The sequence below is a fragment of the Aulonocara sp. 'chitande type north' Nkhata Bay genome, linkage group LG7 (assembly GCF_057382095.1).
Source record: "Aulonocara sp. 'chitande type north' Nkhata Bay isolate Kocher_YH1m ecotype deep benthic linkage group LG7, A_spYH_male_GT1.1, whole genome shotgun sequence".
NCBI classification, from domain to species: Eukaryota; Metazoa; Chordata; class Actinopteri; order Cichliformes; family Cichlidae; genus Aulonocara; species Aulonocara sp. 'chitande type north' Nkhata Bay.
In genome coordinates this window covers 64,018,973-64,032,616 of record NC_141350.1, presented here as the reverse complement: position 1 = coordinate 64,032,616, position 13,644 = coordinate 64,018,973, and the positions used below count along the sequence as shown (strand labels likewise).

Sequence of the window (13,644 nt, the reverse complement as noted above, 5' to 3'; positions counted from 1 at the left end):
TTCACAGAAGGAAGGCCGCTGACATCATACTGAATGCTTGCTCAGCCCTCCTGAGGGGAAACTTTAGCTCCATCTCAGTCACAGGCTCGACACGCCTCATTGCAGACAATACAGGTGGATAACATTACACCTGCACGAGGGTCCAACATGAGGCCTCTTTCATGCATGAGCTGACCTGATATGATCTGGAAGAGCAGATGCACACAGTGTAGGGCTTTGCATTTAAATTTGCTCAATTTAGTAATATTAGTACTTTTGGTTATGTTGCATGAAGTCGTACTTTTCAGAGGCACTATGGAAGTATCTGTTCTAAAACCTGGGATGCAGGGGTAATCAAACATTGCATTTGTAAATAAAATAAAAAAAAAAGGTAAATATTAACAATTTTAACAGTGTTCATGTCTCCTGCCCCCATAAACGATGCGCCCTGAGACGGCCTCCCTGTAATAATATGATGGCAGTATTGGAGCACAGGATTAACTGGAGAGCTAAAAAAAGAATGGAGTTGGTAAAGAGCTGCGATTATCCTGGGAATATTATACTAATTAGGACTAGGGTTTTGCATTAGAGCCTCAAAATTATATTGTATTATTTCAAAGGAAATTTGTAATACTTTTGAGAATGTAGGAAAAAATGGATCGAATCTGTAATAAATAAAAGCTGTGCTGCAGGCCGCACCAAAATGAAGAGCAGTGAGCTTCTGTAAATCTGTGGCCACAGAGTACCAGCAACATATTATATAGCAATAGTAGTGACGCAGCATAAGTCAAGCCCAAACGTAGCCAAGGTAGCGTTTTTCCCAGAAAAAGTGCTTAAAACTTTAGTTTAACAACAGCTAAGTCAAGTTCAGCTCTTCAGGAGCTGCACAATAAAGGTTTCCCACAGGTTGCTCTTCCTGTTGTGTGGAGTTTAACTAACTAGTGCATCAAGAATGGAGAACTGGCTGTTGTTAGCTTAACATCATATGAAGGATTCGTGATCTGATTGTACTCGGTGTTTGTTGAATCCGGTCCGTTTTCTTGCATTTTTGTTTTCTTTTAAGTTGTTGTCCGAGGCTGACAAGCAGCTGTCGCTGCATGGGCCTGTCTTGTTATTTGTGCTAGGAAGGAAGATGCATGACGTATGACATGACATATTAGTATCACATGCTTTTTATCATGTAAAATCATTAATAATTCTCACTAAGCCTGTGCTATTTCATAAGTTTGTTTAAAATCATGCACTGAAGAGGATACTGGTGTTTTCTCAGAAGCAGGGGATTGCATTGATACCCCACTGCTCCCAGTCCCGCTACCTATAGTGTTTTTGCAGAAAGAGTACTGGGACCCATTGGACACTCTAATTCCTTCTCTTGTTTGTGTTGCTTGAGTTTACGGTCATGATTTAAAGCATGTCCTTGCATGTGCTCTGCTGCCAGTGTTGCTTCAGGCCTGGGAGGTCGTTCAGGTTTTGCAAGTTCAAACCAACCCGTACTTTATTAACGTGCCATAGTGTCAGCACTGTCTGAGGAACATTTCCAGCCTTGAGGAAATAATGGTGACAATGAAGATGCCCTTTCCTGTGATGCTGCATGCTGACAGACTGTTTCTCTCTGTAGAGTCTGAGGTCCATCCTGGCCGCCTGCTGAACTGGTGTCAGAGGCAGACTCATGGGTACCAGGGAGTCGATGTCACCAACCTCGCATCTTCCTGGAGGAATGGCCTGGCCCTCTGTGCTCTCATCCATCGGCAGAAGCCTGAGCTCATGTAAGGAGAGCCAAAGCTTGCTAACAGGAAACACTTGCACTAATGCTCGTGATAATTCAGGCGACGATTTTTGCTTCTCATACTCATGCTCCGTCAACAGCTTCAAGAGCAATGTTTGGTTTAGAATAGCTTAGTAATTGAGTCATATGATTGTGCAAATTAAAAACAAACAAAAGAAACCTTTCAGAGCCATGTCTCTTTGGCTCTCTCCTCACAGTTTAATTGACTTTTCTTGTGCAATGCTCAATTTTTAAATTGCTTGTTTGATAATTGCTTGATTTCCTGCTGTAGTGGAGCCGTCAGCAGTAACTGGAATGCCCTCAAATAGTCAGCAAGCATAGACTGCTTTATGTATGCTGTCATGAAGCCTCAAGCTGTCACCATCTTGGCTTATTGAAATTGTTCTGAACACAGTGCAGATCTGTATTTTGGTTAATGACTTATATTTTTGTCATATTTTCCTTTAGTTGTTTTTATTCAGCTTTGCTCTAATGTGTGAAGCATTTACGGGACATCTGTAAAATCTAGAAGCTAAATAAATGGCTTGAGTTATCCTCCACAAACGGCTCTATCTCTAGATTGTTTTCAGTATATGGAATATATATGAAGAAACCTCCTGAGCGTATACACACATCTCCTAACCTCACCTTCATCTCCTTTTCCATTTCAGTGATTATGACTCTCTGAACGAGGAGGACGTGGCGGGGAACAATCAGCTGGCGTTTGATGTGGCTGAGCGAGAGTTTGGCATCCAACCGGTGACGACAGGAAAGGAGATGGCTGCAGATTCTCAACCTGATAAGCTGCTGATGGTCCTGTACCTTTCCAAGTTCTACGAGGCCTTCAGGAACTCGCCAGCAAACAAAGGTCAGCTTCTTCCTCACAGAACCACAAAGATTCTTACATGAATTTTTTTTTTTAATTCAATCATGAACAACCCAATGTTGTTGGGTTTTTTGTTTTTTAAAGTTAGTCTTCATCGTGTCTTTAAATGTAAATTTCTTGGACTGGAAACGGTAGCCCTAAAACCTGACCTCCTGACCCCAGTTTAGGAACAGGAAATGATCATTTAACATTTAACCGTGTGTATTGATCTAACCCTGAACACACAGACGGGGAAGCGGTCGAGGCAGTTATCCATTTGCCAAAAAATGTGAAATGCTGTATGTAACCCAAAAAAGCTGTGAAAACAAGGCTCTCCATCCACTTTATTTCTCTTAAAGGACAAAACGATACTTGAGAAAATATCCTCACGTGGATCGCATCAAGATCCTTCTAGTGTTTTGGTTGGTAGACAATGATGCTGCTTACTGCTGCTGTGGACACATTTTCATTGTCTTTTTAAATTGTGGAGAAGTCCCTCTGCTAAATTATAGTCCCAGCTGAGTCTTCTACATGAGCTAAAGTTACATGTTACACAACTGTGGTTGAGTTGGTCCCTGCCAGAGACCTGAGTGGTATGCGAGCTATGTCTGTGGAAGACATATCCAGTCGCTTGGCGTAACTCTGGACGCCTTCAGGTCCAGCACCACTGCGAGCTGCAGCCTCAGCCACGTTTTACCTAACGCACTTTAATGTTGGTGTTTGCAGACTTCTGCTGTCTGCTGAACTCAAAGGATGGAAAAATGACTGACTTTCAGTTTATTTGGTGGGAATTTAGGATCTTTAAGTGCATGACTTGAGTTATATTTAGTCTTTACACTGGGCCCCTTTGTGCTGCTGAATAGCCTCGGGTTATTTTGGAAAGATGCATTAGTGGTTTTTACTCCAGTTCCTTTTTTTATTTGGAGTCTAAGGATGAACCCTGGTCTAATTAAGTCCACTGCTCAGACTTGGCCTTATCTAAGTTTAGACTTATCTAAGTTTAAACAGGACTTGTTTCCAGTCCCATGTTTTTATTCTTGGACTCAAATAAAATAGCTTATATCAAAATAATTCACATTTTTCTGAAATTAGGCCATGCTGCTGCCCCTTAGCTTTAAAAAAAAAAAGAAAAAAAGTTGTTCCCATTTTTTGACTTTTAAGTGGGCTCTGCAAACGGCAGATTTGAGCAGTAGGTGGGCAGGATTTCTGTATTCATAGCCAACACAGCAAGCCTGAGATGGCCTTATAAAGAATATTGCACTTAGTGACATCAAACAGAACCAAAAGTAGAAAAAAATAGTGAGGGAGATAAACATGTAGAGCAGTGTTAGACTCTAAATGTGAAGCAAGCGCTTTGGGCATCAGCTTTGTGGAAAAGGCCTTCAGGGAGTTGATAAGTTGCTGAATACGGATCTCCGCCCACCTCCCCTATGCTAATGTTACACGGCACTCAAACAATTCCACAATAGCAAAGATGGTGCTTAAAGTGTGACTTCCTGGGGTTTTAATGGTTTTTATGCTTTTTTTTTTTTGCTTTTTTTTTTTTTTTTTCAAGCTGACTGGATCATGCAGGAGGGCAGAGTTCTGTGCACAGTTCTGTGTTCAGTGCCGTCCTGGCATACACAGGAGTCTGTGGTTGAAGATGTTCAGGTCCCGTGTCTTTAAAACGAGCTTAAATCATCATCCCTCCACCGCCGTGCTTGACAGTTAGAGTGAGGTGTTTTTGCTGACATGCTGTTTGGTTTTGCCAGATGTGGCTCTGTGCATTAATAGCCAAACATCTCCACTTTGGTCTCGTCTGACCAAAGGACACTGTTCCAGAAGCCTTGTGGTTTGTTCAGATGCGACTGTGCACACTTGGCTGCGCTGCCATGTTAAGAAATAAACTTGCTCCTGGCAACCTGTCCAAACAAGTCATGCTTCTTTAATGAAACTCTATTTTCATGAACTTGACCTGTAGTTTCTGAGATTTAGTTTTTTGGAATTTGCGATTTGGGCATTGGTAGTTTTGAGTCCTCTGTGTTGCTATTTTCCTAAACCATTTTTGACAGTGTTGTCCAGTGCGTTGTCTAATTATGGGAGGACCGCTGTTGCTGGGGACTGCTGTTTCAGCAGGGTAGTGTCTGCATCAATTTAATTTTCCTCTAGGTTGTCAGGACCCAGAAAGTCCCATTAAAGCTGCTCTGAAAACAAGTGATCAGCGATTTTTACTCCACCTGTCAGTGGTGGTTGTTCATGTAAAGGGAGCTTTTGTGTCCTTCTCTCCCACTGCCTTGTATGTGACGCATACAGGGGTTTTTTTGTTTTTTTTGTTTTTTTCCATTACTCAAATCAACAAGTGTCGCACTTGCAAACAAATCCACCTCTAAAATAGGAATTTTACTGTTTCCAGCAAGCCTTGTAATGACATTTGATCTTAATAGTAATTTTACATTTTCTTGAACTGTTTTAGCAGAATTTCCTGAAAAGATTGGATAACTTGTATGTAAACTGTATTGTGCTTATTTTCCAGTTTCCAGAGAAGGAGATGAAAATGGTGAAGATTATCAATCTAAAACCAACCACAAGGCGCTAAACCTGCCTCAGCCCAGAAAGAGGATTCCCAGGGTAAGGAGAAATGCTGATTCTTGCATTTTGCTGCTTTTTGTGTGATATTGATTTGATCTGAACATTTCTGCTGCTCAACAGTAGTCATATAAATTAGATTAGAGATCAGGTAGCATTAAAGGTCAAAGTAGTGTTTGTAATGCGTGTGTTATCTAACCATGAATCTTAGCTGTTAGTGTGCATAGGATTTATGAGTGCCGGAGGAAAAAGGCGTATTAGTGTAGAGCATCTGTTGTGATAAATAGGTTTGCTTTGTGGTTAATACTCCTGCAGGTTTGCAAGTTTTGGCTTATTGAGAGTACAACAGCCTTTTATTTTGAAATTTCCCACAGGTTTGCCTCTTTTAAAGTCTTTTTTTTATTTTATTTTTTTAACGGATGAAAGTGAGATGCACTTTGTATATGTTTGTGTTGTCTGATGCTGCAGGATGACAAGAAACTGGAGGAAGATTCTGATAACAAGAAACGGCGAAAGGGCAACCACTACCTCACAGAGGTAGGTTCTTCTTTGAAATAGCTTCATTCTTCCAAGCAATGTGGGTAATGCCACTTTTTGCTTTTCAAATTGATCTCACTTTCTCTTTCTCCTTTGTGTGATGCCAGTTGTCCTGTCACAGTGCTCCCCCTGCTGGTGAGGATGGGGAACAACGGGAGAACAAAGTCCGCTCCATGGCAACTCAGCTGCTGGCCAAATTTGAGGAGAACTCCGCAACAGTAAAGGCTCGAACAAAGGTGAGTTTGGTATTTATTTCCTCATCCTCCCTCTGCTGTCTGAGCAGTCTGTGTCGCCTGTGGGGTTTCTGCCTTCTGACTATGTAAAGGGTCTTAAAGGTTGTTAATTTACTTGGGATTTGCCTGCCTGCATCGGATGTGTTGCAGAACAGTTGGCTGTCATTGTATCCGTCTGTAATCTTTTAGCTTTGACGGAGAACATGATGCAGTTTTAAGCTGGTTAAAGAATGCTGTTTGCAGGTTTATTTGATGGTACACCAGAAGGAAAAAGTGTCTGACTCAATACTTCATCTTTGAAGTATTTTCTGTGAGTGTATTTCACTTAAATTCAATAATACTATCTTATGGTAAACGTGGTATGTTGATATTATGAGACTTCCTTTCTCATGATGGAGCATTTACATCCAAATCTTGGTCAGTCTGACAAAAATCAATTTTTTGCTTTTACTTTGGAGAATTGATTTAATGCCTGTATCTTCCTCATGCATGCATTTGTTTTTGCTTGCTGTCCTCATATCACAAACTGGCTTCTTTGCGAAGTAACCCTTTCATGCTCTGCACACCCTTTTCTCACCCTTTACTTTCCTTTTTATTTTCCTATCCACGCCTCCGTCGGATCAGGACCCATCAGATCCATCCTACTCTCCTGCTCAGTCTCCTCCAACTTCCCCACTTCCTTCATCAGATGAGGAGGATGAGGAAGATGGGGAAGTGGAGAGAGAAAATCCCCGTTTTGCAAAGCCCAAAGATGACACTCCTCCTCCTCCTCCTAGTCTGCTTCCCACTCGCCCCAAGTGGCAGGTATGCTTGCCTCTGAGCGCCTCTGAACTTCTTCCATTATGTCATGTAGCATCTGTGCGCATCTGTGCATAATCCATTTCCTCTTGCCTTTGACCCAGCCTTCCATCTACCTTCAGTTGCTTGAGAATCCCGCTACTTTCCTCTCCTCCCCCAAATTCTCTCACACTCGGAGCGCCTGCAGTCGGTCTCCATCGCCCCCACGCTCAAAGAGCCCGTTGAGTCCTCCTCGCTCACTGAGCCCTGACACTCCTGAACATTACTACCCAGAACGCACCTCTCCAGACCTCTCACCTATTCGTCTTTCTCCCTCTCCTCAGTCTGCTCTGGGTGTTGGGCAGTCCTCTGAGAGATCAGGGGGGGTTATGCGGCAGGTGAATGTCATAGCAGTTCTTTACAGTATTTATTTATTTTGAATCCGTTCCAACTTTGACCGCCACCTGCTGTTCCTTTAGAGTAAAGACCAGAGACTGTCTGCTAGGGACTTTTCCAGGAGGAGTATAAAAGAGAGAGCTAGCCTCCTCTCCTCCATGTTTCCAGGCTCAAGCAGATCACCCTCAGCAGCTCCTCTTTGTCTACCACAGGTTGTGTATTATACACACTATTGGCATGAAAATGTTCATCCTTTAATCATTTTACTGCTGCATGTTCATGATGGCTAAATTGGGACTAATGCTCGTTTGAGATGTACAGCTGGCTGCTTTTCTGCTCTTTAATTGGTTGTCTGACAAAATGACATCATCTGGGAGGTTTAGACAGTTTGAAGTCCTGCAAAACAACAACTTTCAGTTTAATTCCCAGCAGTGATTCTAAGATGGTAAATGTTACACCGCTCCTCTTCACTTTAGAGTTTGATAACCTTTTAATGATCTTGTTTCTGCGCTTTCATCATTTTATTCTACTCAGCCTAATGTTTCTGACTCCTCTTCTTTAGGTGGAATCATCCATTTCCTCTCCTCTTTCCTTGTCAACACCTCCTCTTGTTCTGTCTATACCTAAGAGCTCCACCGTCTACCCTGTGGTCCACCCTGTCCCTGACCCCACAGCCCAGGCTGGTTTCTCCTCTGTCCCACTTTGCACTCCTGGACACAAGGACAAGACACACACTCCCTCTTCCACTGACTCTGAAAAAACACAGGAAATCTGTTCACTTCATCCTGATTCCTCTGCACCCAACAGCGAAACATTTGCTGCTCTTTCCTTGCCTTGCTTTGGGACCCAAAAGAGCTCCTCTCCGCTCTCGGACGCTGGCTGTGAACATGAACAGAGCGGCTCGTCAGGCCTCGAGCAGAATTATGAGAATATGTGTGAGAGTTCACAGAACGATGTGGAAAATGAGCAGGAGAAGGTTCACAAAACTGTGACAGTTGATGATAGTAACGCATCTGAAAATAATCACACGGAGGTAACAGAGTCATTGTGCACGTCGATGGCCTGCATGAAGACCGCTTGGTAGTCGGTACTGCTTATCTAACAAAATATAAATGTAACGCTGCCTGAGCTGCATGAGCTTTAAACCTTCTGCAAAGTAACCCATTTCTGTGCCTGCATGAGTTTCCATTGTTGTGTTAACTTGTGAATGTCACGGAAGAAAACTAACAGCTCTAACATACTTCAACATTCAGTATACAGCAAGAAATCGCATTATGTTAATGAAAATTCAAATTCACAGTATTCTTTTGCAAAAATTAAATTCTCTTTTTTTTTTCTTTTTTTTTTTGGTTTATTGTGAACCTACAAATATTATTTTTGGAAGTCTAATTCATAACAAACTAATTTACTAGCTATCTCCCCAATGGATAAAATGGAAACATTTCACGAGAATGTAAAAAATATTCTGTTAAAATTAAAGTGTTAAGGCTATTAACCTTAAACCTGCTTATTAAGTAAAAATGTTGCCTTCCAATTAATTTATTTAAAAAAAGCTTGTTTTATAAACTGACTTCATGACCAGGAACTATAAACCCCATGGGGGCATTAGGTTTATAGTTTATAGCATGGGTGTCCTGCTCGTTGTTTTTCCTCTTGTATTCACATTCGCATGTGTTCAATAACACATTTATTCTTTATGAAATGAATCAAGCTGTTGCTCATTCTGCTGCTCATTTAGCACTCGGAGAGGTCTGGTCCTGAGGACCTCAGGAGAATCGTTCCAAAGTCACTCGCTCGCTCCATAAGTTGTCCGACTGGGGCTCCTCGTTACAGCAAAGAGGTACCAAGCAGTGCCTCAGTCTGAATACAGTGTGATACCGTTTAATACAAATCATCCATTTTCAGCCTTTTCCTTCTGCCCTCTTGATAATTCCTGTCTGATTCCCAAACTTTCACCCTTTTTCCTTCTTTTTTCCCCTTCTCGTCTTTTTGTCCTCCCGTCCTCTTCACCTGTCATTAATGTTAGCGTACAGTTGGAAAGGTATCATCAGCCATAGATGCTAAAGCTCAGATACTGGCCATCCTCTATGAGACAGACCACAGGCCCAGTGCTCCACCGGTAAGATGCATGTGGCTTTAGCCCCGAGTCTTTTTTTGTCTGTGTTGCCGGGGTTCATTTAAAACTGCAGCTTGTATTCAATTTAATACTATTTCATCACAGCAAACACAACTCCAGATACTAATATTCATGAACTGATGGGAAATGTGTACGCCATAATCATGGGTGTAAGATGCATTTTGGGTGATGTAGGCAAGATGTCCTCTCTGGTTCTGGTACAGGACTTAGAACCTTTATGACAACTAAACAAATAATAAAATGTTAAATTGGTGAAGTTCTCTTTAACAGCATCTTTCATAACTAACAAAAAATGACTGTACTTGCTTCCCTGCTTTGACACATACACAGGCCTGGAGCAGGTCTAAACGTCCATGAATCTTCTGCTCTTTTTACAGTCCTGTAATATCGCCTGAGAATAAGTATCCAGACTGTTCCTGTGAACTGGAAGTGGTTGTTTTATTTTTTATTCTTGTTATTGACTCTTGCACAAAATTATACTGTGTGTCCCTAAAAACTTTCATATACTGCTTCAGCAACTTTACAGCTATCAAGAGCAACACTTTCTGTGATTGTGACCAGCTTTGCAGCTTTGACAGTTTCTTTATGCTGCAATCTGGCTGTTTGCTCCTGATGTGTGTTTTTGTTTGGGGGTTCTTTTTCTTCCCCTCCTCAGGTGTCTCTTGGAAGAAAACGGTCCTAAAAGCTTGCTTGAAAGAATCTTTCAAAAATCTAACCCTATGCTGGCCTTCTTCCTCTCAGTGTGTGGTGCGTAAGGACTTCCCTCCCGGGTTGGGCGGCAGCGACATCTGCCACTTCTGCTCCAAGCGGGTGTACGTGATGGAGAGACTCAGCGCCGAGGGCTACTTCTTCCACCGAGAGTGTTTCCGCTGCGACGCTTGCAACTGCACTCTCCGCCTGGGAGGACACACATTTGACTCACAGGAGGGTACGTTGCATTTGCTGGACTTGCCTTTAAAACCTGTAGGAGACGTCACTTCAAAATATATTTTTTTTCTGCTTTCTGTACAGCTAAATTCTACTGCAAGCTGCATTATGCACAGCGCCTGTACAGCAATAACCCAGGAAGAGTTAGGAGGAGAATGGTAAGGAACCCAACACCCAACATTTACTTATTACAAAGTAAATGTTTATTACACAATGTAATATCCATATGTAATATCACTGTTCAGTTCTATTAGCTAGCTTTTAGAAAAGATCTTCTTTTATAGCACAAAGGAAATGTTTCATGTTAACCTCTTTTATAAGGAGCTTGGAAAGAAAAGCGTCTGGACTTCCAAGTTTCCTTGAAGAAGTTTCACCTCTCATCCGAGAAGTTCTAAGAGCAATGGAGAGTCCCACATTTTAAACTCTACGGGAGTGTCCCCAAGAGGGACATGGACCCCCTATTGATCCTCTACCTAATCACACGAGCCAAGGTGTGAAAACATGTGTGGGTCACAATCGGCCAAGGTTTCAGGTGAACCCATTGTGAAGCCTAGCCCCGCCCTATGATGTGATTTCCTGTGGTCAAATGGCCCAGGATGTGAGTTGGCGTTAAGGTGTCTGGGAAGGATCTCAAACCTGGATTATAGATGACAGACACTTGGTGTCGTAAGCCACCGCCTCTGTTCAAAGATGGTCATTCACGGTGGACATAGATGGCTTCTTTCACACTTTCCTCTAAAGAGGATGCTAATGTTCACATTTTGGACATTTGGATATTTTAGGTAGAGGATCAATAGGGGGTTCATGACCCTCCTGGGGACACTCCCATAGGGCTTGAGACTCTCCACCAATTACTCTTAGAACTGAAGAAGCTTCTTCAAGGAAACAAGGAAAAAGTCCAGACGCTTTTTAGAGTACGATGACCTGGATGACTGAGAACCTTCAGACGGTTTTCTTCACTGTTATTCATATGAACGAGTACCTATTATTATGGGATGGCATTCCACCCTGCTTAAAGGATACAATCAAACCTTCAGTGTGGGTATCTGTCCTCCATACTCTAATTCTGGATTACCCTATATTCAGCATGAAAAGAATAGCAGTGTTAGAGCATCGGTGTGAAACGGTAGTTTTAGTGGAGTAAACTTGTGTGGTTGTCTAAATCTTCTTGTTGAAAAGTTCCCTGTTGTTGTTTTAGAAGAGTGTGTTGCGTTTCTGAGTTCTTTCTCTGTGTGTTGTTTTTGTACAGGAACCCCAAAGTCGTGTCGCACCCTCGTCCATGGACGGCGGGAGCTACACCACCGCCACCACGGGCAGCACCCAGCTGCAACCCCCAGGTACCCTGGTTTCCTTGCTTAGGCGAGGCTTGAGCCTGCCGAGGCGTGCTAGCCGGGCTGTGTGTGTGTTGCCTCAACAGCTGTTGGGAAGTGTGTGTGAGTCTTTCTCAGCTGTGGGGTCGCACGTAAGGAGCTACTCGCATGACTATGTGTTGCTGTTTGAGCTGCTGAGCCTGGGCTGTCCTCTGCTCTACATGATGCATGAGGTGTTGGGACAGATCTACCAGGAGCCCCAGATGGCCCAGCAGCATCTCCTCGGCCACCAGCTCACTTAGGAGGGAGACTAACGGGGGGGTCATGGAGCCAGGTGGCCAGATAGGAGCCCAGATGGATTTCTTTTTCTTTTGCATTTCCCAAAAAAGCGTCAAATGTGCAATGCTTTCCATCATTTCATTTCATTTTAGTCTTGTGTTTTTGAAGCCATCAGTAATTTATGAAGCAGGACGCCATGTTGAGCGCTCCACCCGGGTTCTTTTGGTACATGCTTGTTGACCATCAGGCTCTCCTGGTGTTGTAACCTTCTCTGACTCACATGGGTTTGTTCCAGGCAGATTTTTACCCACTGGGCTGTCACAGAAATGTCCAACCCAGACCGCAAGACACTCTAAACAAGAATCTGATTAGTTAATATATCGTCAGTATTATAGTAATTGCACTAGAGTGACCTGGAACACGCTCTCTGCTTCAATCTTTTTAAGCCATCGGGACTGAGTGTTGGTTTTTCTCAGTGGACTAAACCAGTAATTGTGGTGTCTGCACTCTGCCTGCTGCCCCGTAACGCTGCAACACCAGAGTGTGCAATAGTAATACCAAACTTTTCTTCTTTTTTTTTTTTTTTTTTTTTAAATCTCAAAGTATTTCACTTTGTGTATTTTCTTAAAGGTAATTCACCGATGTCCCTTTATTTATTCAGGATTCATTATTTATTGTATTGTTTTCTGTTAAAAATCATTTTAAAAATATGGATGGAATTCAAATTATTTAAAAAACTTCTACTACTTCTGTTTTCTAATTGTCACGAGAGCACCCACTCTGTGTTGGGGTTTTTTGCAGTATTTTCTTGCATTGGGTTATAAAATTAACTCAAAAGCACATTATTGCTTTTTCTTAAAAAATAAAACAAGAACAAAAAAAGACTCTTTATATAATGATCATTTCAGACTGTTTTTTTTTGTTTTTTTTGTTTTTTTTTCTTTCGGCCTCCCTGTTGGCCAAAGTCATTGAATCCAAACCTACTGAAGTTCTTGACTCAGTGAAAATGTTCACTTTGTTTTTAGCTTTGCAACAATGTAGCGCTTTTATTTTGTGAAATGTGAGCCTTATTTGTTATATTCTGTTTTGTTAATGATACCTAAGGTGTATTCAGTGCTTAATATCGTAACGTGAGAATTTCAGTGCTGATTGTACCATTTCCTGTAATTCTCACTATATTGTGCATTTTTTCCATCTTTCCATTCATTCTCCTTTATCTTATCTGTCTCCTTTTTTTCTCCCCCTCCCAAATTCATTTCCTCTGTCTCATTCACTTCATTTTGTTCAGTCCGTTCAAGTTTCCAATGCTGCACCCTCTGATTGGCTGAGTCCTGTGAAGGTGACGATTGGCTGGCTTTGGCCATAAGAGCTTGTCTGCTTTCGTAGCTCTGTACTGTCTCTGTGTAACCCAGAGTAACCAGCATGAACCACACGTATCGCATGCTATAGTTGATAAAGGTGTTACGTGCAGCTTTGTGGTATGTTAAATACTATATTAAATATTATGCAATGAACAGTATCATGCAAACAACTCGCCAAGAATACTTACATGAAAGGATGAAGCTGCCATTATCTTCAGTTCTTTGGTATCTAAACTGTGCATCAAACTGAAATTAGCTTTTCTTTTTAGCCATGCTAGCGGTTTGGCCCGTGCATAGACTGTATATAAAAGATGAAGCTTGCAAAGTGAAACAAATGTGAAATGGTAATAAACCAGTATTAATTCGAATGACCAGCAGGGGGTCAATCTTCTAGTTGCAAAAACATGTCCAGCTGTATAGAAATATGGAAAATAGTCCTCCGTTGATCGATCCCTTCGTAAATACTTTCCTGATACATTTCTTTTTTTTGGTCATTGTCACCAGTTTCAAGTC

General features: G+C 42.0%; 1 protein-coding gene across 4 annotated transcripts in view; it reads left to right on the top strand.

The window, feature by feature from the left end:
* The window catches only part of mical2b (microtubule associated monooxygenase, calponin and LIM domain containing 2b), a 61,978-nt gene that overhangs the window by 33,256 nt on the left and 15,078 nt on the right, over window positions 1-13,644 (top strand). Inside the window, exons 12-25 of one of the 4 annotated variants that reach the window (XM_086301920.1) lie at window positions 1,598-1,745; window positions 2,416-2,612; window positions 5,122-5,216; window positions 5,643-5,711; window positions 5,819-5,947; window positions 6,569-6,748; window positions 6,847-7,119; window positions 7,201-7,329; window positions 7,680-8,150; window positions 8,856-8,957; window positions 9,144-9,236; window positions 9,996-10,182; window positions 10,266-10,339; window positions 11,431-11,518. In XM_086301920.1, the coding sequence (XP_086158046.1) occupies window positions 1,598-1,745; window positions 2,416-2,612; window positions 5,122-5,216; window positions 5,643-5,711; window positions 5,819-5,947; window positions 6,569-6,748; window positions 6,847-7,119; window positions 7,201-7,329; window positions 7,680-8,150; window positions 8,856-8,957; window positions 9,144-9,236; window positions 9,996-10,182; window positions 10,266-10,339; window positions 11,431-11,518 (2,235 nt within the window). The remainder of the gene's footprint in view (window positions 1-1,597; window positions 1,746-2,415; window positions 2,613-5,121; window positions 5,217-5,642; window positions 5,712-5,818; window positions 5,948-6,568; window positions 6,749-6,846; window positions 7,120-7,200; window positions 7,330-7,679; window positions 8,151-8,855; window positions 8,958-9,143; window positions 9,237-9,995; window positions 10,183-10,265; window positions 10,340-11,430; window positions 11,519-13,644) is intronic. The other 3 variants (XM_086301921.1, XM_086301922.1, XM_086301924.1) reach the window with 3 other exon arrangements.